Source organism: Carcharodon carcharias, chromosome 13 (assembly GCF_017639515.1).
Source record: "Carcharodon carcharias isolate sCarCar2 chromosome 13, sCarCar2.pri, whole genome shotgun sequence".
NCBI classification, from domain to species: domain Eukaryota; kingdom Metazoa; phylum Chordata; class Chondrichthyes; order Lamniformes; family Lamnidae; genus Carcharodon; species Carcharodon carcharias.
In genome coordinates, this window is record NC_054479.1 from 101,989,804 (window position 1) to 102,009,432 (window position 19,629).

The 19,629-nt window shown below is 43.4% G+C and overlaps 1 protein-coding gene across 1 annotated transcript in view; it reads left to right on the forward strand.

Moving 5' to 3' along the window:
• The window catches only part of LOC121285634 (mucin-5AC-like), a 216,452-nt gene that overhangs the window by 117,625 nt on the left and 79,198 nt on the right, over positions 1-19,629 (forward strand). Inside the window, exons 76-97 of the mRNA XM_041202273.1 lie at positions 292-354; positions 643-699; positions 1,260-1,319; positions 1,978-2,034; positions 3,556-3,618; positions 3,907-3,963; positions 4,524-4,583; positions 5,242-5,298; positions 6,820-6,882; positions 7,171-7,227; positions 7,787-7,846; positions 8,522-8,578; positions 9,708-10,049; positions 12,460-12,522; positions 12,811-12,867; positions 13,428-13,487; positions 14,146-14,202; positions 15,198-15,539; positions 15,767-15,829; positions 16,115-16,174; positions 16,734-16,793; positions 17,469-17,522. Of these exons, the coding sequence (XP_041058207.1) occupies positions 292-354; positions 643-699; positions 1,260-1,319; positions 1,978-2,034; positions 3,556-3,618; positions 3,907-3,963; positions 4,524-4,583; positions 5,242-5,298; positions 6,820-6,882; positions 7,171-7,227; positions 7,787-7,846; positions 8,522-8,578; positions 9,708-10,049; positions 12,460-12,522; positions 12,811-12,867; positions 13,428-13,487; positions 14,146-14,202; positions 15,198-15,539; positions 15,767-15,829; positions 16,115-16,174; positions 16,734-16,793; positions 17,469-17,522 (1,869 nt within the window). The remainder of the gene's footprint in view (positions 1-291; positions 355-642; positions 700-1,259; positions 1,320-1,977; positions 2,035-3,555; positions 3,619-3,906; positions 3,964-4,523; positions 4,584-5,241; positions 5,299-6,819; positions 6,883-7,170; positions 7,228-7,786; positions 7,847-8,521; positions 8,579-9,707; positions 10,050-12,459; positions 12,523-12,810; positions 12,868-13,427; positions 13,488-14,145; positions 14,203-15,197; positions 15,540-15,766; positions 15,830-16,114; positions 16,175-16,733; positions 16,794-17,468; positions 17,523-19,629) is intronic.

Below are 19,629 nucleotides of genomic sequence, written 5' to 3' on the forward strand. Positions count from 1 at the left end.
CTGAGACGATCGGTCTACCGGGGCAGTTCTGTTTGTGGATTTTGGGTAGGAGATAGAAGCGGGCCGTCCGAGGTTGGGCGATTATCAGGTTGAAAGCTGTGGGAGGAAGATCCCCAGAGGAGATGAGGTCAGTGACAGTCCTGGAATCATGATACCTAGTGGGTAGCTGTACTTACCAATTTCTTCAAGATTTGTGCCTTAATATAAGTAATGTATCCCAGTTGTAAAATTATCAATGCTGGAGGATTTGGAATTGGAATTCGGTGGTTTTGAAAGTTATTTTCTTGTCAGCAGTGTCAACGACAACACAGGAAATAACTACCACACCTGTGACTGAGAAAACTACTACAGCAGGTAAGTGATGTCTCCTTTCAATATTCACCAGCAAGTCTGTTCACACCGGGATGCTTTTCTCTTTTGCAGCTTTCAAGAAATCTCCACCCATTCATTCAGTCTTGTACACGCATTCTTTTCGATGTAAATGGTTGAAAATTTACTCAGATCTGAATCAGCATTTAGTTTTGTGAACTTCACTTTTGTAGCAAGATCAATATGTTGGTTTTATGCCCACAATCTATAGGAAAACTATGAAATTTACATTGTGGTGCAGTGGCTTTCATTATTCTTCTTGTTCCTCAATAGGGTTGACTACAACAGTGACACCAACTACAACTGGGTCCACTACTGGCTCCAGACCGGGTAAGTAAAGGCTCGTTTTGATATACAGCAGCTGACCAGGAAAGAAGTGAAATAAAAAGATAGTGCTGGAAAAATTGAGCAGGTCTGGCAACATCTACTGTGTATTTCTAGCACTTTCTGCTTTTGTCTCAGATTTCAAGCATTCACAGTATTTTGCTCTTACATGAGTGACAGAGGTGATCTTCTTTCAGCACACACTAGGAGTTCATCACTTCAACATTGGTACATCCTGTGGCCTTACTTTCCAAAGGAAATGGTTGAAATTTTTATTCCTTGAACGAAGCTAGATCAGGGGCCGTGGCTGAGGGGAACTCTTGTGGGCATGATTGTTCACACCAGCACACTGTTCTCAAATTCACCTTTTAGGCATTGTCAGTCCATTCAGTCATGTGGACCTTAAGTGGGTGGAAGTGACTGAATATTTGGAGACACCTGAACCCAGATGTACTATTTTAAACATCATATTTGCAGCAAAGCCAATAAAATAAAATCTTACAGTGGAACACGATTAGCCTTTATGTTGCATTGCAGTGGGTTTGATTATGTTTCTTGGCCTTCAGAAGTGACCACGACAACAGTGAAATCTGCTACAACCAGGTCCACTCCAGGCTCCACACCGGGTGAGTGATGGCTTCTTTCGATATGCACGAGCCGTCTTGTTTCAACAATTTCCAGACAGTGGAAGTCCATTACTTCACACTTGTCGATTTTTAGTCCAGAACTTCCAGAGTGAACTGGGTGATAACTGACACGTTCAGACGAAGGTCGATCAGAATGTGCACATGAGGAAATATGTTTTATCCATGTTTCTGTTTGCACCGTTCGCTCATGGAATCTACTTGCTCACCAATGTTTACCGAATCTTTTCCTAAATAACGGTCTGACATTTACATAAAATGAAAAATGTTCATTGCACATTGATGGTGATATGCAGCATCTTTTTCAAAGTCTAATCATTTCAAAACTATATCATATCAAAGGATGTTCTCCTTAGAATGCAGTAATTGATCATATTCTTCCATTTTCTTCTTTCACCTGTAACTTTAAAGAATATTTTTGAAACAAAACTAAATATGCAAATATTGCTTTGTCTTTTTCCTGTTTAAAATTTGGTCCTTTGTACTCAAAGTTAGTTGAGGCAGTCAGTAGCTGTTGTCAACACTTTCATCGTTCCTTATGACTTATTGTCAATTAAATAACCGAATGCTGGAACACTATTAATGCTGCTGAATTTGCAGTTAGAGTGCAGCTTTTTTCAATATTTTCTCTTTCCTTCAGAAGTGCCAACTCCATCAACTGTAACAACAACTTTGTCTACAGCCAGTTCTACAACTGGTAAGTGATGCTTTCTTTCAATATCTCCCTTTCCCCTTGGGTTCGAGGATGACTTGCTTCCATTCCGGTATGAGGAGTTCCATCATAGCAATTAAACCCAATGCACGATCTGCGGGTTCTGCCACATGCAGAGCAGGTGGTGTTTGGAGGGTCATGTGGATGACTTGTTTAGAGGTGTGTGTGCTCATTCCGCTGACTCGAGTTTGTCTCTGCGATGAATCTCTTGATGTGTGCGGTGTTTTCCCAAATGCAACGTCTCCATTTTGGGCAGTCAGAGGCCAGGGACTCACATCAATCGACAGGGTGTTCTGACCTCTAGGGCAAGCTTTGAGGACATTCTGGAAGTGTTTCCACTACCCTCCTGGGAGTCTCCTGCTGTGACCTACTTCCAGGTAGAGCAGTTGCTATTGTCAACGACCGTGGGTGGAAAACCTCCGTTAAGGAAGAAGGAGGACATGTCAGAGGAACTGTTTTTGAAGGTAGCATCATCGGAACAGATGCGACGGAGGCGAAGGAACTGAGAGAATGGGATGGAGTCCTTACAGGAAGTGGGGTGTGAGGAGCTGTAGTCGAGATAGCTGTGGGAGTCGTTGGGTTTGTAATGGATATTGGTGGACAGTCTATCACCAGAGATTGAGACAGAGAGGTCAAGGAAGGGAAGGGAAGTGTCAGAGATGGACCACGTGAAAATGATGGTGGGGTGGAGATTGGAAGCAAAATTAATAAATTTTTCTAAGTCCCGACGAGAGCATGAAGCAGCACCGAAGTAATCATCGATGTACCGGAGAAAGTGTTGTGGAAGGGGGACGGAGTAGGACTGGAACAAGGAATGTTCCACATACCCCATAAAGAGACAGGCATAGCTAGGGCCCATGCGGGTACCCATAGCCACACCTTTTATTTGGAGGAAGTGAGAGGAGTTGAAGGAGAAATTGTTCAGCGTGAGAACAAGTTCAGCCAGATGGAGGAGAGTAGTGGTGGATGGGGATTGTTCGGGCCTCTGTTCAAGGAAGAAGCTAAGGGCCCTCAGACCATCCTGGTGGGGGATGGAGGTGTAGACGGATTGGATGTCCATGGTGAAGAGGAAGCGGTTGGGGCCAGGGAACTGGAAATTGTTGATGTGACATAAGGTGTCAGAGGAATCACGGATGTAGGTGGGAAGGGACTGGACAAGGGGAGAGAGAAGGGAGTCAAGATAACGAGAAATGAGTTCTGTGGGGCAGGAGCAAGCTGAGATGATCGGTCTACCGGGGCAGTTCTGTTTGTGGATTTTGGGTAGGAGATAGAAGCGGGCCGTCCGAGGTTGGGCGACTATCAGGTTGGAAGCTGTGGGAGGAAGATCCCCAGAGGAGATGAGGTCAGTGACAGTCCTGGAATCATGATACCTAGTGGGTAGCTGTATTTACCAATTTCTTCAAGATTTGTGCCTTAATATAAGTAATGTATCCCAGTTGTAAAATTATCAATGCTGGAGGATTTGGAATTGGAATTCGGTGGTTTTGAAAGTTATTTTCTTGTCAGCAGTGTCAACGACAACACAGGAAATAACTACCACACCTGTGACTGAGAAAACTACTACAGCAGGTAAGTGATGTCTCCTTTCAATATTCACCAGCAAGTCTGTTCACACCGGGATGCTTTTCTCTTTTGCAGCTTTCAAGAAATCTCCACCCATTCATTCAGTCTTGTACACGCATTCTTTTCGATGTAAATGGTTGAAAATTTACTCAGATCTGAATCAGCATTTAGTTTTGTGAACTTCACTTTTGTAGCAAGATCAATATGTTGGTTTTATGCCCACAATCTATAGGAAAACTATGAAATTTACATTGTGGTGCAGTGGCTTTCATTATTCTTCTTGTTCCTCAATAGGGTTGACTACAACAGTGACACCAACTACAACTGGGTCCACTACTGGCTCCAGACCGGGTAAGTAAAGGCTCGTTTTGATATACAGCAGCTGACCAGGAAAGAAGTGAAATAAAAAGATAGTGCTGGAAAAATTGAGCAGGTCTGGCAACATCTACTGTGTATTTCTAGCACTTTCTGCTTTTGTCTCAGATTTCAAGCATTCACAGTATTTTGCTCTTACATGAGTGACAGAGGTGATCTTCTTTCAGCACACACTAGGAGTTCATCACTTCAACATTGGTACATCCTGTGGCCTTACTTTCCAAAGGAAATGGTTGAAATTTTTATTCCTTGAACGAAGCTAGATCAGGGGCCGTGGCTGAGGGGAACTCTTGTGGGCATGATTGTTCACACCAGCACACTGTTCTCAAATTCACCTTTTAGGCATTGTCAGTCCATTCAGTCATGTGGACCTTAAGTGGGTGGAAGTGACTGAATATTTGGAGACACCTGAACCCAGATGTACTATTTTAAACAGCATATTTGCAGCAAAGCCAATAAAATAAAATCTTACAGTGGAACACGATTAGCCTTTATGTTGCATTGCAGTGGGTTTGATTATGTTTCTTGGCCTTCAGAAGTGACTACGACAACAGTGAAATCTGCTACAACCAGGTCCACTCCAGGCTCCACACCGGGTGAGTGATGGCTTCTTTCGATATGCACGAGCCGTCTTGTTTCAACAATTTCCAGACAGTGGAAGTCCATTACTTCACACTTGTCGATTTTTAGTCCAGAACTTCCAGAGTGAACTGGGTGATAACTGACACGTTCAGACGAAGGTCGATCAGAATGTGCACATGAGGAAATATGTTTTATCCATGTTTCTGTTTGCACCGTTCGCTCATGGAATCTACTTGCTCACCAATGTTTACCGAATCTTTTCCTAAATAACGGTCTGACATTTACATAAAATGAAAAATGTTCATTGCACATTGATGGTGATATGCAGCATCTTTTTCAAAGTCTAATCATTTCAAAACTATATCATATCAAAGGATGTTCTCCTTAGAATGCAGTAATTGATCATATTCTTCCATTTTCTTCTTTCACCTGTAACTTTAAAGAATATTTTTGAAACAAAACTAAATATGCAAATATTGCTTTGTCTTTTTCCTGTTTAAAATTTGGTCCTTTGTACTCAAAGTTAGTTGAGGCAGTCAGTAGCTGTTGTCAACACTTTCATCGTTCCTTATGACTTATTGTCAATTAAATAACCGAATGCTGGAACACTATTAATGCTGCTGAATTTGCAGTTAGAGTGCAGCTTTTTTCAATATTTTCTCTTTCCTTCAGAAGTGCCAACTCCATCAACTGTAACAACAACTTTGTCTACAGCCAGTTCTACAACTGGTAAGTGATGCTTTCTTTCAATATCTCCCTTTTCCCTTGGGTTCGAGGATGACTTGCTTCCATTCCGGTATGAGGAGTTCCATCATAGCAATTAAACCCAATGCACGATCTGCGGGTTCTGCCACATGCAGAGCAGATGGTGTTTGGAGGGTCATGTGGATGACTTGTTTAGAGGTGTGTGTGCTCATTCCGCTGACTCGAGTTTGTCTCTGCGATGAATCTCTTGATGTGTGCGGTGTTTTCCCAAATGCAACGTCTCCATTTTGGGCAGTCAGAGGCCAGGGACTCACATCAATCGACAGGGTGTTCTGACCTCTAGGGCAAGCTTTGAGGACATTCTGGAAGTGTTTCCACTACCCTCCTGGGAGTCTCCTGCTGTGACCTACTTCCAGGTAGAGCAGTTGCTATTGTCAACGACCGTGGGTGGAAAACCTCCGTTAAGGAAGAAGGAGGACATGTCAGAGGAACTGTTTTTGAAGGTAGCATCATCGGAACAGATGCGACGGAGGCGAAGGAACTGAGAGAATGGGATGGAGTCCTTACAGGAAGTGGGGTGTGAGGAGCTGTAGTCGAGATAGCTGTGGGAGTCGTTGGGTTTGTAATGGATATTGGTGGACAGTCTATCACCAGAGATTGAGACAGAGAGGTCAAGGAAGGGAAGGGAAGTGTCAGAGATGGACCACGTGAAAATGATGGTGGGGTGGAGATTGGAAGCAAAATTAATAAATTTTTCTAAGTCCCGACGAGAGCATGAAGCAGCACCGAAGTAATCATCGATGTACCGGAGAAAGTGTTGTGGAAGGGGGACGGAGTAGGACTGGAACAAGGAATGTTCCACATACCCCATAAAGAGACAGGCATAGCTAGGGCCCATGCGGGTACCCATAGCCACACCTTTTATTTGGAGGAAGTGAGAGGAGTTGAAGGAGAAATTGTTCAGCGTGAGAACAAGTTCAGCCAGACGGAGGAGAGTAGTGGTGGATGGGGATTGTTCGGGCCTCTGTTCAAGGAAGAAGCTAAGGGCCCTCAGACCATCCTGGTGGGGGATGGAGGTGTAGACGGATTGGATGTCCATGGTGAAGAGGAAGCGGTTGGGGCCAGGGAACTGGAAATTGTTGATGTGACATAAGGTGTCAGAGGAATCACGGATGTAGGTGGGAAGGGACTGGACAAGGGGAGAGAGAAGGGAGTCAAGATAACGAGAAATGAGTTCTGTGGGGCAGGAGCAAGCTGAGATGATCGGTCTACCGGGGCAGTTCTGTTTGTGGATTTTGGGTAGGAGATAGAAGCGGGCCGTCCGAGGTTGGGCGACTATCAGGTTGGAAGCTGTGGGAGGAAGATCCCCAGAGGAGATGAGGTCAGTGACAGTCCTGGAATCATGATACCTAGTGGGTAGCTGTACTTACCAATTTCTTCAAGATTTGTGCCTTAATATAAGTAATGTATCCCAGTTGTAAAATTATCAATGCTGGAGGATTTGGAATTGGAATTCGGTGGTTTTGAAAGTTATTTTCTTGTCAGCAGTGTCAACGACAACACAGGAAATAACTACCACACCTGTGACTGAGAAAACTACTACAGCAGGTAAGTGATGTCTCCTTTCAATATTCACCAGCAAGTCTGTTCACACCGGGATGCTTTTCTCTTTTGCAGCTTTCAAGAAATCTCCATCCATTCATTCAGTCTTGTACACGCATTCTTTTCGATGTAAATGGTTGAAAATTTACTCAGATCTGAATCAGCATTTAGTTTTGTGAACTTCACTTTTGTAGCAAGATCAATGTGTTGCTTTTATGCCCACAATATATAGGAAAGCTATGATATTTATATTGTGGTGTAGTAGCTTTCATTATTCTTCTTGTTCCTCAATAGGGTTGACTACAACAGTGAAACCAACTACAACTGGGTCCACTACTGGCTCCAGACCGGGTAAGTAAATACTACTTGTAATAAACAGCAGCTGACCAGGAAAGAAGTGAAATATAAAGATAGTGCTGGAAAAATTGAGCAGGTCTGGCAACATCTGCTGTGTATTTCCAGCCCTTTCTGCTTTTGTCTCAAATTTCAAGCATTCACAGTATTTTGCTGTTACTTGAGTGAAAGAGCTGATCTTCTTTCAGCACACACTAGAAGTTCATCACTTCAACATTGGTACATCCTGTGGCCTTACTTTCCAAAGGAAATGGTTGAAATTTTTATTCCTTGAAGGAAGGTAGATCAGGGGCAATGGCTGAGGGGAACTCTTGTGGGCATGAGTGTTCACACCAGTGCGTTATTCTTAAATTCACCTTTTAGACAATGTCAGTCCATTCAGTCATGTGGACCTTATGTGGGTGGAAGTGACTGAATATTTAGAGACATCTGAATCCAGGTGTACTATTTTAAACATCATATTTGCAGCAAAGCCAATAAAATAAATCTTACAGTGGAATATGATTAGCCTTTATGTTGTATTGCAGTGGGTTTGATTATGTCTCTTGTTCTTCAGAAGTGACCACGACAACAGTGAAATCAACTACAACCAGCTCCACTCCTGGCTCCACACCGGGTGAGTGATGGCTTCTTTCGATATGCAGTAGCAAAGCCAGTGACACGAGGCGTCTTGTTTCAGCAATTTCCAGACAGTGGAAGTCCATTACTTCACACTTGTCGATATTTAGTCCAGAACTTCCAGAGTGAACTGGTTGATAACTGACACGTTCAGATGAATTTCGATCAGAATGTGCACATGAGGAAATATGTTTTATCCATGTGTCTGTTTGCACCGTTCGCTCATGGAATCTACTTGCTCACCAATGTTTACCGTATCTTTTCCTAAATAACGGTCTGACATTTACATAATATGAAAAATGTTCATTGCACATTGATGGTGATATGCAGCATCTTTTTCAAAGTCTAATAGTTTCAAAACTATAAGATATCAAAGGATGTTCCCCTTAGAATGCTGTAATTGTTCATATTCTTCCATTTTCTTCTTTCACCTGTAACTTTAAAGAATATTTTTGAAACAAAACCAAATATGCAAATATTGCTTTGTCTTTTTCCTGTTTAAGTTTGATCATTTGTACTCAAAGTTAGTTGAGGTAGTCAGTAGCTGTTGTCAATATATTCCTCATTCTTTATGCCTTATTGTCAATTAAATAACCGAATGCCGGAACTCTATCAATGCTGCTGAATTTGCAGTCAGAGTGCAAGGGTTTTCAATGTTTTCCTTTTCCTTCAGAAGTGCCAACTCCATCAACCGTAACAACAACTGTGTCTACAGCCAGTTCTACAACTGGTAAGTGATGCTTTCTTCCAATATCTCCTTTTTCCCTGGCAGACAGTCCCTTAGTTTCGAGGATGACTTGGTTCCATTCCAGTTTGAGGAGTTCCACCAAAGCAATTAAACCCAATGCACGATCTGCAGGTTCTGCCACATGCAGAGCAGATGGTGTTTGGAGGGTCGTGTGGATGACTTGTTTAGAGGTCTGTGTGCTCATTCCACTGACTCGAGTTTGTCTCTGCGATGAATCTCTTGATGTGTGCGGTGTCTCCATTTTGGTCAGTCAGAGGCCAGGGACTCACATGAATCGACAGGGTGTTCTGACCTCTAGGGCAAGCTTTGAGGACATCCTGGAAGTGTTTCCACTGCCGTCCTGGGAGTCTCCTGCTGTGACCTACTTCCAGGTAGAGCTGTTGCTATTGGAGTCAGGAGTCAGGCATACAAATGACATCTCCTGCTCAGCAGAGCTTGTTATGAGTAATTGTCACCTTCCTGCTCAACATGTAGTCTTGGGAGAGGATGACCTTTTTCTCAGGTTTGTGATACTGGATCCCAATTCTCATTTCAATTACTCTTACAAGTCTGCCTTGATCAACTTTGGCCCAGACAATGCAGGTCCATCAGTTCAGTCCTTTAGACCCAAAGCCAATTCCTTGGGATGGGATTATTTGAAAAGTTCAGTGTTCTCAATCTACAAACAATTGCATTTTAACAATTACAAAAATGCTGTTATGACAGGTTTTCCTGGAGGAGTTTTTTCCTTCAGAAGAATAAAATAATTGATGTTTCAACAGTTTAAACTGTGAACTTGCTCACTTCTCCCCACATCTGTCTCCTTGAGTTGCTACTTATTCCCACACATGTTTTCATTGCGATTTTCCACTCTGATACTAAACTGTACAATTTCCATTCACAGCTGCTCGCTGGCTGAACACTTGTCAATTCTATTAGAATCATTGCCAAATATTGTGAAAAGATTTTCCCTTGCTGTGGTGTTGATATTATTAATGTTTCAGAGCATTATCATCAAAACATTCATTTGAAGCATTTACAAATGCTGACTTACTGCCGTCAAATTTATGGTCCCCTTTGGTTAGTTCATGAGCGACTCATTTTTACACATATTTCCCCTTTTCTCTTACAGAGGTCGTCTGCCATGGCAAATGGTCACCCTGGATTAATGAACATACACCTTCTAAGGACAGCCCAGGCGACTTTGAATTGCTTAACCCCAAAGATAATGAATACTGTTCCTTCCCTTATGAAGTAATCACTAACATTCAGTGTCGATTTGCTGATCAGCCTGAGAGACCAATCAGCGAGTCACCAGACAATGTGACATGCGACAAAGACAAAGGGCTCACCTGTGCAGTCTCTAAAAGTGCTATGGAGGAGAAAAGATTTTGTTTTGACTACCAAGTTCGCATTTGCTGTGAGCCAGTGACACCAGTGAGCACAACAAGCACCAGTACAACTTCCACTTCGGGTAAGTGAGAAAGACATTTGCCAGTTCATAATATCTTCATGTTAAATTATATTTGTTTAATAACATAAAGCAGATAAAGAAATCATGATAAAAACAGAATTACCTGGAAAAACTCAGCAGGTCTGGCAGCATTGGCGGAGAAGAAAAGAGTTGACGTTTCGAGTCCTCATGACCCTTCGACAGAACTTGAGTTCGAGTCCAAGAAAGAGTTGAAATATAAGCTGGTTTAATGTGTGTGGCGGGGGTGGGGGGGCGGAGAGAGAGAGAGAGAGAGAGAGAGAGAGAGAGAGAAGTGGAGGGGGCTGTGTGGTTGTAGGGACAAATAAGCAGTGATAGAAGCAGATCATCAAAAGATGTCAACAACAATTGAACAAAAGAACACATAGGTGTTAAAGTTGGTGATATTATCTAAACGAATGTGCTAATTAAGAATGGATGGTAGGGCACTCAAGGTATAGCTCTAGTTGGGGTGGAGGGAGCATAAAAGATTTTAAAATATTTAAAAATAATGGAAATAGGTGGGAAAAGAAAAATCTATATAATTTATTGGAAAAAAAAGGAAGGGCGAAACAGAAAGGGGATGGGGATGGAGGAGGGAGCTCAAGACCTAAAGTTGTTGAATTCAATATTCAGTCTGGAAGGTTGTAAAGTGCCTAGTCGGAAGATGAGGTGTTGTTCCTCCAGTTTGCGTTGGGCTTCACTGGAACAATGCAGCAAGCCAAGGACAGACATGTGGGCAAGAGAGCAGGGTGGAGTGTTAAAATGGCAAGCGACAGGAAGGTTTGGGTCATTCTTGCGGACAGACCGCAGGTGTTCTGCAAAGCGGTCACCCAGTTTACGTTTGGTCTCTCCAATGTAGAGGAAACCACATTGGGAGCAACGAATGCAGTAGACTAAGTTGGGGGAAATGCAAGTGAAATGCTGCTTCACTTGAAAGGAGTGTTTGGGCCCTTGGACGGTGAGGAGAGAGGAAGTGAAGGGGCAGGTGTTGCATCTTTTGCGTGGGCATGGGGTGGTGCCACAGGAGGGGGTTGAGGAGTAGGGGGTGATGGAGGAGTGGACCAGGGTGTCCCGGAGGGAGCGATCCCTACGGAATGCTGATAGGGGGGTGAAGGGAAGATGTGTTTGGTGGTGGCATCATGCTGGAGTTGGCGGAAATGGTGGAGGATGATCCTTTGAATGCAGAGGCTGGTGGGGTGATAAGTGAGGACAAGGGGGACCCTATCATGTTTCTGGGAGGGAGGAGAAGGCGTGAGGGCGGTTGCGCGGGAGATGGGCCGGACATGGTTGAGGGCCCTGTCAACGACCGTGGGTGGAAAACCTCCGTTAAGGAAGAAGGAGGACATGTCAGAGGAACTGTTTTTGAAGGTAGCATCATCGGAACAGATGCGACGGAGGCGAAGGAACTGAGAGAATGGGATGGAGTCCTTACAGGAAGCGGGGTGTGAGGAGCTGTAGTCGAGATAGCCGCGGGAGTCGTTGGGTTTGTAATGGATATTGGTGGACAGTCTATCACCAGAGATTGAGACAGAGAGGTCAAGGAAGGGAAGGGAAGTGTCAGAGATGGACCACGTGAAAATGATGGTGGGGTGGAGATTGGAAGCAAAATTAATAAATTTTTCTAAGTCCCGACGAGAGCATGAAGCAGCACCGAAGTAATCATCGATGTACCGGAGAAAGTGTTGTGGAAGGGGGACGGAGTAGGACTGGAACAAGGAATGTTCCACATACCCCATAAAGAGACAGGCATAGCTGGAGCCCATGTGGGTACCCATAGCCACACCTTTTATTTGGAGGAAGTGAGAGGAGTTGAAGGAGAAATTGTTCAGCGTGAGAACAAGTTCAGCCAGACGGAGGAGAGTAGTGGTGGACGGGGATTGTTCGGGCCTCTGTTCAAGGAAGAAGCTAAGGGCCCTCAGATCATCCTGGTGGGGGATGGAGGTGTAGACGGATTGGATGTCCATGGTGAAGAGGAAGCGGTTGGGGCCAGGGAACTGGAAATTGTTGATGTGACGTAAGGTGTCAGAGGAATCACGGATGTAGGTGGGAAGGGACTGGACAAGGGGAGAGAGAAGGGAGTCAAGATAACGAGAAATGAGTTCTGTGGGGCAGGAGCAAGCTGAGACGATCGGTCTACCGGGGCAGTTCTGTTTGTGGATTTTGGGTAGGAGATAGAAGCGGGCCGTCCGAGGTTGGGCGATTATCAGGTTGAAAGCTGTGGGAGGAAGATCCCCAGAGGAGATGAGGTCAGTGACAGTCCTGGAATCATGATACCTAGTGGGTAGCTGTACTTACCAATTTCTTCAAGATTTGTGCCTTAATATAAATAATGTATCCCAGTTGTAAAATTATCAATGCTGCAGGATTTGGAATTGGAATTCGGTGGTTTTGAAAGTTATTTTCTTGTCAGCAGTGTCAACGACAACACAGGAAATAACTACCACACCTGTGACTGAGAAAACTACTACAGCAGGTAAGTGATGTCTCCTTTCAATATTCACCAGCAAGTCTGTTCACACCGGGATGCTTTTCTCTTTTGCAGCTTTCAAGAAATCTCCACCCATTCATTCAGTCTTGTACACGCATTCTTTTCGATGTAAATGGTTGAAAATTTACTCAGATCTGAATCAGCATTTAGTTTTGTGAACTTCACTTTTGTAGCAAGATCAATATGTTGGTTTTATGCCCACAATCTATAGGAAAACTATGAAATTTACATTGTGGTGCAGTGGCTTTCATTATTCTTCTTGTTCCTCAAAAGGGTTGACTACAACAGTGACACCAACTACAACTGGGTCCACTACTGGCTCCAGACCGGGTAAGTAAAGGCTCGTTTTGATATACAGCAGCTGACCAGGAAAGAAGTGAAATAAAAAGATAGTGCTGGAAAAATTGAGCAGGTCTGGCAACATCTACTGTGTATTTCTAGCACTTTCTGCTTTTGTCTCAGATTTCAAGCATTCACAGTATTTTGCTCTTACATGAGTGACAGAGGTGATCTTCTTTCAGCACACACTAGGAGTTCATCACTTCAACATTGGTACATCCTGTGGCCTTACTTTCCAAAGGAAATGGTTGAAATTTTTATTCCTTGAACGAAGCTAGATCAGGGGCCGTGGCTGAGGGGAACTCTTGTGGGCATGAGTGTTCACACCAGCACACTGTTCTCAAATTCACCTTTTAGGCATTGTCAGTCCATTCAGTCATGTGGACCTTAAGTGGGTGGAAGTGACTGAATATTTGGAGACACCTGAACCCAGATGTACTATTTTAAACATCATATTTGCAGCAAAGCCAATAAAATAAAATCTTACAGTGGAACACGATTAGCCTTTATGTTGCATTGCAGTGGGTTTGATTATGTTTCTTGGCCTTCAGAAGTGACCACGACAACAGTGAAATCTGCTACAACCAGGTCCACTCCAGGCTCCACACCGGGTGAGTGATGGCTTCTTTCGATATGCACGAGCCGTCTTGTTTCAACAATTTCCAGACAGTGGAAGTCCATTACTTCACACTTGTCGATTTTTAGTCCAGAACTTCCAGAGTGAACTGGGTGATAACTGACACGTTCAGACGAAGGTCGATCAGAATGTGCACATGAGGAAATATGTTTTATCCATGTTTCTGTTTGCACCGTTCGCTCATGGAATCTACTTGCTCACCAATGTTTACCGAATCTTTTCCTAAATAACGGTCTGACATTTACATAAAATGAAAAATGTTCATTGCACATTGATGGTGATATGCAGCATCTTTTTCAAAGTCTAATCATTTCAAAACTATATCATATCAAAGGATGTTCCCCTTAGAATGCAGTAATTGATCATATTCTTCCATTTTCTTCTTTCACCTGTAACTTTAAAGAATATTTTTGAAACAAAACTAAATATGCAAATATTGCTTTGTCTTTTTCCTGTTTAAAATTTGGTCCTTTGTACTCAAAGTTAGTTGAGGCAGTCAGTAGCTGTTGTCAACACTTTCATCGTTCCTTATGACTTATTGTCAATTAAATAACCGAATGCTGGAACACTATTAATGCTGCTGAATTTGCAGTCAGAGTGCAGCTTTTTTCAATGTTTTCTCTTTCCTTCAGAAGTGCCATCTCCATCAACTGTAACAACAACTTTGTCTACAGCCAGTCCTACAACTGGTAAGTGATGCTTTCTTTCAATATCTCCCTTTCCCCTTGGGTTCGAGGATGACTTGCTTCCCTTCCGGTTTGAGGAGTTCCACCGTAGCAATTAAACCCAATGCACGATCTGCAGGTTCTGCCACATGCAGAGCAGATGGTGTTTGGAGGGTCATGTGGATGACTTGTTTAGAGGTGTGTGTGCTCATTCCGCTGACTCGAGTTTGTCTCTGCGATGAATCTCTTGATGTGTGCGGTGTTTTCCCAAATGCAACGTCTCCATTTTGGTCAGTCAGAGGCCAGGGACTCACATGATTCGACATCTCCTGCTCAGCAGAGCTTGTTATGAGTAATTGTCACCTTCCTGCTCAACATGTGGTCTTGGGAGAGGATGACCTTTTTCTCAGGTTTGTGATACTGGATCCCAATTCTCATTTCAATTACTCTTACAAGTCTGCCTTGATCAACTTTCGCACAGACAATGCAGGTCCATCAGTTCAGTCCTTTAGACCCAAAACCAATTCCTTGGGAAGGGATTATTTGAAAAGTTCAGTGTTCTCAATCTACAAACAATTGCATTTTCACAATTACAAAACTGGTGTTGTGACAGATTTTCCTGGAGGAGTTTTTCCCGTCGGAAGAATAAAATAATTGATGTTTCAACAGTTTAAACTGTGAACTTGCTCACTTCTCCCCACATCTGTCTCCTTGAGTTGCTCCTTATTCTCACACACGTTTTCATTGCGATTTTCCACTCTGATACTAAACTGTACAATTTCCATTCACAGCTGCTCGCTGGCTGAACACTTGTCAATTCTATTAGAATCATTGCCAAATATTGTGAAAAGATTTTCCCTTGATGTGGTGTTGATATTATTAATGTTTCAGAGCATTATCATGAAAAAATTCATTTGAAGTATTTACAAATGCTTACTTACTGCTGTCAAATTTATGTTCCCCTTTGGTTAGTTCATGAGCGACTCATTTTTACACACATTTCCCCTTTTCTCTTACAGAGGTCCTCTGTAATGGCAAATGGTCACCCTGGATTAATGAACATACACCTTCTAAGGACAGCCCAGGCGATTTTGAATTGCTTAACCCCAAAGATAATGAATACTGTTCCTTCCCTTATGAAGAAGTTACTAACATTCAGTGTCGATTTGTTGATCAGCCAGAGAGACCAATCAGCGAGTCACCAGACAATGTGACATGTGACAAAGATAAAGGGCTCACCTGTGTAGTCTCTAGAAGTGCTTTGGAGGAGAAAAGATTTTGTTTTGACTACCAAGTTCGCATTTGCTGTGAGCCATTGACACCAGTGAGCACAACAAGCACCAGTAGAACCTCCACTTCAGGTAAGTGAGAAAGATATTTGCCAGTTCATAATATCTTTATGTTAAATCATACTTGTTTAATAACATAAAGCAGATAAAGAAATCATGATACCTAGTGAGTAGCTGTACTTACCAATTTCCTCAAGATTTGTGCCTTAATATCAGTAATGTATCCCAGTTGTAAAATTATCAATGCTGGAGGATTTGGAATTAGAATTTGGTGGTTTTAAAAGTTATTTTCTTGTCAGCAGTGTCAACAACAACACAGGAAACAACTACCACACCTGTGACTGAGAAAACTACTTCAGCAGGTAAGTGATGTCTCCTTTCAATATTCACCAGCAAGTCTGTTCACACTGGGATGCTTTTCTCTTTTGCAGCTTTCAAGAAATCTCCATCCATTCATTCAGTCTTGTACACGCATTCTTTTCGATGTAAATGGTTGAAAATTTACTCAGATCTGAATCAGCATTTAGTTTTGTGAACTTCACTTTTGTAGCAAGATCAATGTGTTGGTTTTATGCCCACAATATATCGGAAAGCTATGATATTTATATTGTGGTGCAGTGACTTTCATTATTCTTCTTGTTCCTCAGTGGGGTTGACTACAACAGTGACACCAACTACAACTGGGTCCACTACTGGCTCCAGACCGGGTAAGTAAAGGCTCCTTTTGATAAACAGCAGCTGACCAGGAAAGAAGTGAAATAAAAAGTTTGTGCTGGAAAAATTGAGCAGGTCTGGCAACATCTGCTGTGTATTTCCAGCACTTTCTGCTTTTGTCTCAGATTTCAAGCATTCACAGTATTTTGCTGTTACTTGAGTGAAAGAGCTGATCTTCTTTCAGCACACACTAGAAGTTCATCACTTCAACATTGGTACATCCTGTGGCCTTACTTTCCGAAGGAAATGGTTGAAATTTTTATTCTTTGAAAGAAGGTAGATCAGGGGCAATGGCTGAGGGGAACTCTTGTGTGCATGAGTGTTCACACCAGCGCACTGTTCTCAAATTCACCTTTTAGACAATGTCAGTCCATTCAGTCATGTGGACCTTATGTTGGTGGAAGTGACTGAATATTTAGAGACACCTGAACCCAGATGTACTATTTTAAACATCATATTTGCAGCAAAGCCAATAAAATAAATCTTACAGTGGAACACGATTAGCCTTTATGTTGTATTGCAGTGGGTTTGATTATGTTTCTTGGCCTTCAGCAGTGACCACGACAACAGTGAAATCTGTTACAACCAGGTCCACTCCGGGCTCCACACCGGGTGAGTGATGGCTTCTTTCGATATACAGTAGTAAAACTAGTGACACAAACCGTCTTGTTTCAAGAACTTCCAGACATTGGAAATCCATTACTTCATACTTGTTGATATTTAGTCCAGAACTTCCAGAGTGAACTGGGTGATAACTGACACGTTCAGTCAAAGGTCGATCAGAATGTGCACATGAGGAAATAAGGTTAATCCATGTGTCTCTTTGCATCGTTCGATCATGGAATCCACTTGCTCACCAATGTTTACCGAATCTTTTCCTAAATAACGGTCTGACATTTACAAAATATGCAAAATATTCATTGCACATTGATGGTGATATACAGCATCTTTTTCAAAGTCTAATAGTTTCAAAACTATTTCTTATCAAACGATGTTCCCCTTAGAATGCTGTAATTGTTCATATTCTTCCATTTTCTTCTTTCACCTGTAACTTTAAAGAATATTTTTGAAACAAAACCAAATATGCAAATATTGCTTTTTCTTTTTCCTGTTTAAGTTTGGTCCTTTGTACTCGAAGTTAGTTGAGGTAGTCAGTAGCTATTGTCAATACTTTCCTCATTCTTTATGCCTTATTGTCAATTAAATAACTGAATGCTGGAACTCTTTTAATGCTGCTGGATTTGCAGTCAGAGTGCAACGGTTTTCAATGTTTTCCTTTTCCTTCAGAAGTGCCAACTCCCTCAACCGTAACAACTGTGTCTACAGCCAGTTCTACAACTGGTAAGTGATGCTTTCTTTCAATATCTCCCTCTCCCCTGTCAGTCAGTCCCTCTGGTTCGAGGATGTCTTGCTTGCATTCCCGTTTGAGGCGTTCCACCATAGCAGTTAAGTCCAATGCTAGATCTGCAGGTTCTGCCACTTGCGGAGCAGATGGTGTTTGGACGGTTGTGTAACTGACTTGTTTGGAGGTGTGTGTGCCCTTTCCGATTTCATATTCTTCTATTTTCTTCTTTCACCTGTAACTTTAAAGAATAATTTTGAAACAAATCCAAACATGCAAATATTAACAAAACCCATCCACGCGTGGGAGATGTGGGCTCAGTGGGGTTGTCAATGTTCCACGTGAAGTCGTTATTGCAGCAAGTTCTTTTAAACTTGCTTGTGTGATCGGTAGCAGTTCAAATCGACTTCCAACAGCTTTCTCTGTACTTTGAAGCTTTAGCTCAGCGCTCTGCAGACAGTAATCTTTATCGGTCCTGCAGCTTTCCGGAGGCCTCCATTTAGCCTGGGCATGGGTTCTGATATGTCCACTGGAGGCAGATTCTCTGAGGAGGAAGGAAGGACTAGAAGGAGGGGGAAGCCAGGACTGGTCAATCAGCCTCCAGTAGAGCCACCTTTAGGAGGCCCGGCGCAGGCACAAGGGATGCAGATCCAAGAGGTTGTCCAAGGTGGAAGGGGCCCCAGAAGACGCCACTATCCTGCTGCCAGGATATACAGGCAACAAAGCAGCTTCCTCAGTATGACTGAGGTGCAGTGCCGAAGGAGGCTCCAACTGTCAAAGGAAACAGTGAACTACATCTGTCAGATGATTGGCCCTGAAATCTCTACTAACCGTGTGTGTGGACACCCCATGCCAGCAGCTCTGAAGGTCACAGTTGCCTTCCACTTCTATGCATCTGGCTCCTTCCAGAACTTGTTGGGTGATCTTTGCGGTATCTCCCAATCAGCTGTCCACACTTTTGTCAAGCAGGTTACAGACGCTCTGTTCAGGAGTGCATTGACCTCCATCCACTTCCGCTGTGACCAGGCAAGTCAGGCACAGCGAGCCAGAGGCTTCGCGGCCATTGTTGGCTTCCCCCATGTCCAGGATGCTATAGACTGTACACATGTGGTCATCAAGGCGCCAGCAGGTGAGCCCGGTGCCTTCGTCAAAAAGAAGGGCTTCCACCCCATGAACTTGAAGATAGTGTGTGATCACAGGATGCTGATTCTACAAGTCTGTGCAAGGTACCCAGGCAACTCCCACGACACCTACATCCTCAGACACTCCCAGGTGCCGGGGCTCTTCAGTGCTCCGGCTCGGCTGGATGGTTGGCTGCTGGGTGACAAGTGCTATCCCTTCAGAAGGTGCCTCATGATGCCTCTCCGTCATGCAGGAACAAAAGCTGAGGAACGCTACAATAGGAGCCACGGCACCACAAGGGCTGTGGTGGAGAGAGCCATCGGTCTTCTCAAGATGCCCTTCCGTTGCCTGGACCGCTCAGGGGGCACACTCCTGAACCCCTCAGATTGTGTCTCTCTGATAGTGGTAGCATGCTGCACTCTGTACAATCTTGCGCTGGAAAGGGGGGATGCAGTTGACGATGAAAACCTTGATGCAGTGGATGAGGCTGCACATAATGAATCCAGCAGTGGCTCAGAGGATGAGGAAGCACAGGGCAATGATGAGGGGCAGCCACCAACCCGATACTACACCAAGGAGGCAGGGACACCGGTGTCACTTTAATCCAATGAACCTTCCGCTAGCTCCACACACGTGGATCTGCAGGACAAGCATTGCCTGGCACTTCCACACGTGGCACTTAGGTGTTACATCTTCCACCTCATCAGCTGCAACTAAGGGCTTAGTACAGAAACATTAATGTCCACTCAAACTCTCATGATATGTCTGTGAAACAGACAAATACAGCACAAAGGAGACACCCTCAGCCATGGTAACAAATGTGGGCTTTATTGCCATCCATCAGATGGTGCCACCAAAAACATGACAAAATGTTGCTCTGACGTTCACAAAAATAAATTCCCTAATCTAGGGGCAACAGAAAATCACCAGTGACAAACCTGTGGAGCGCCTAATGTGCCTTATTCTTACTTTTGTGGATGCTTC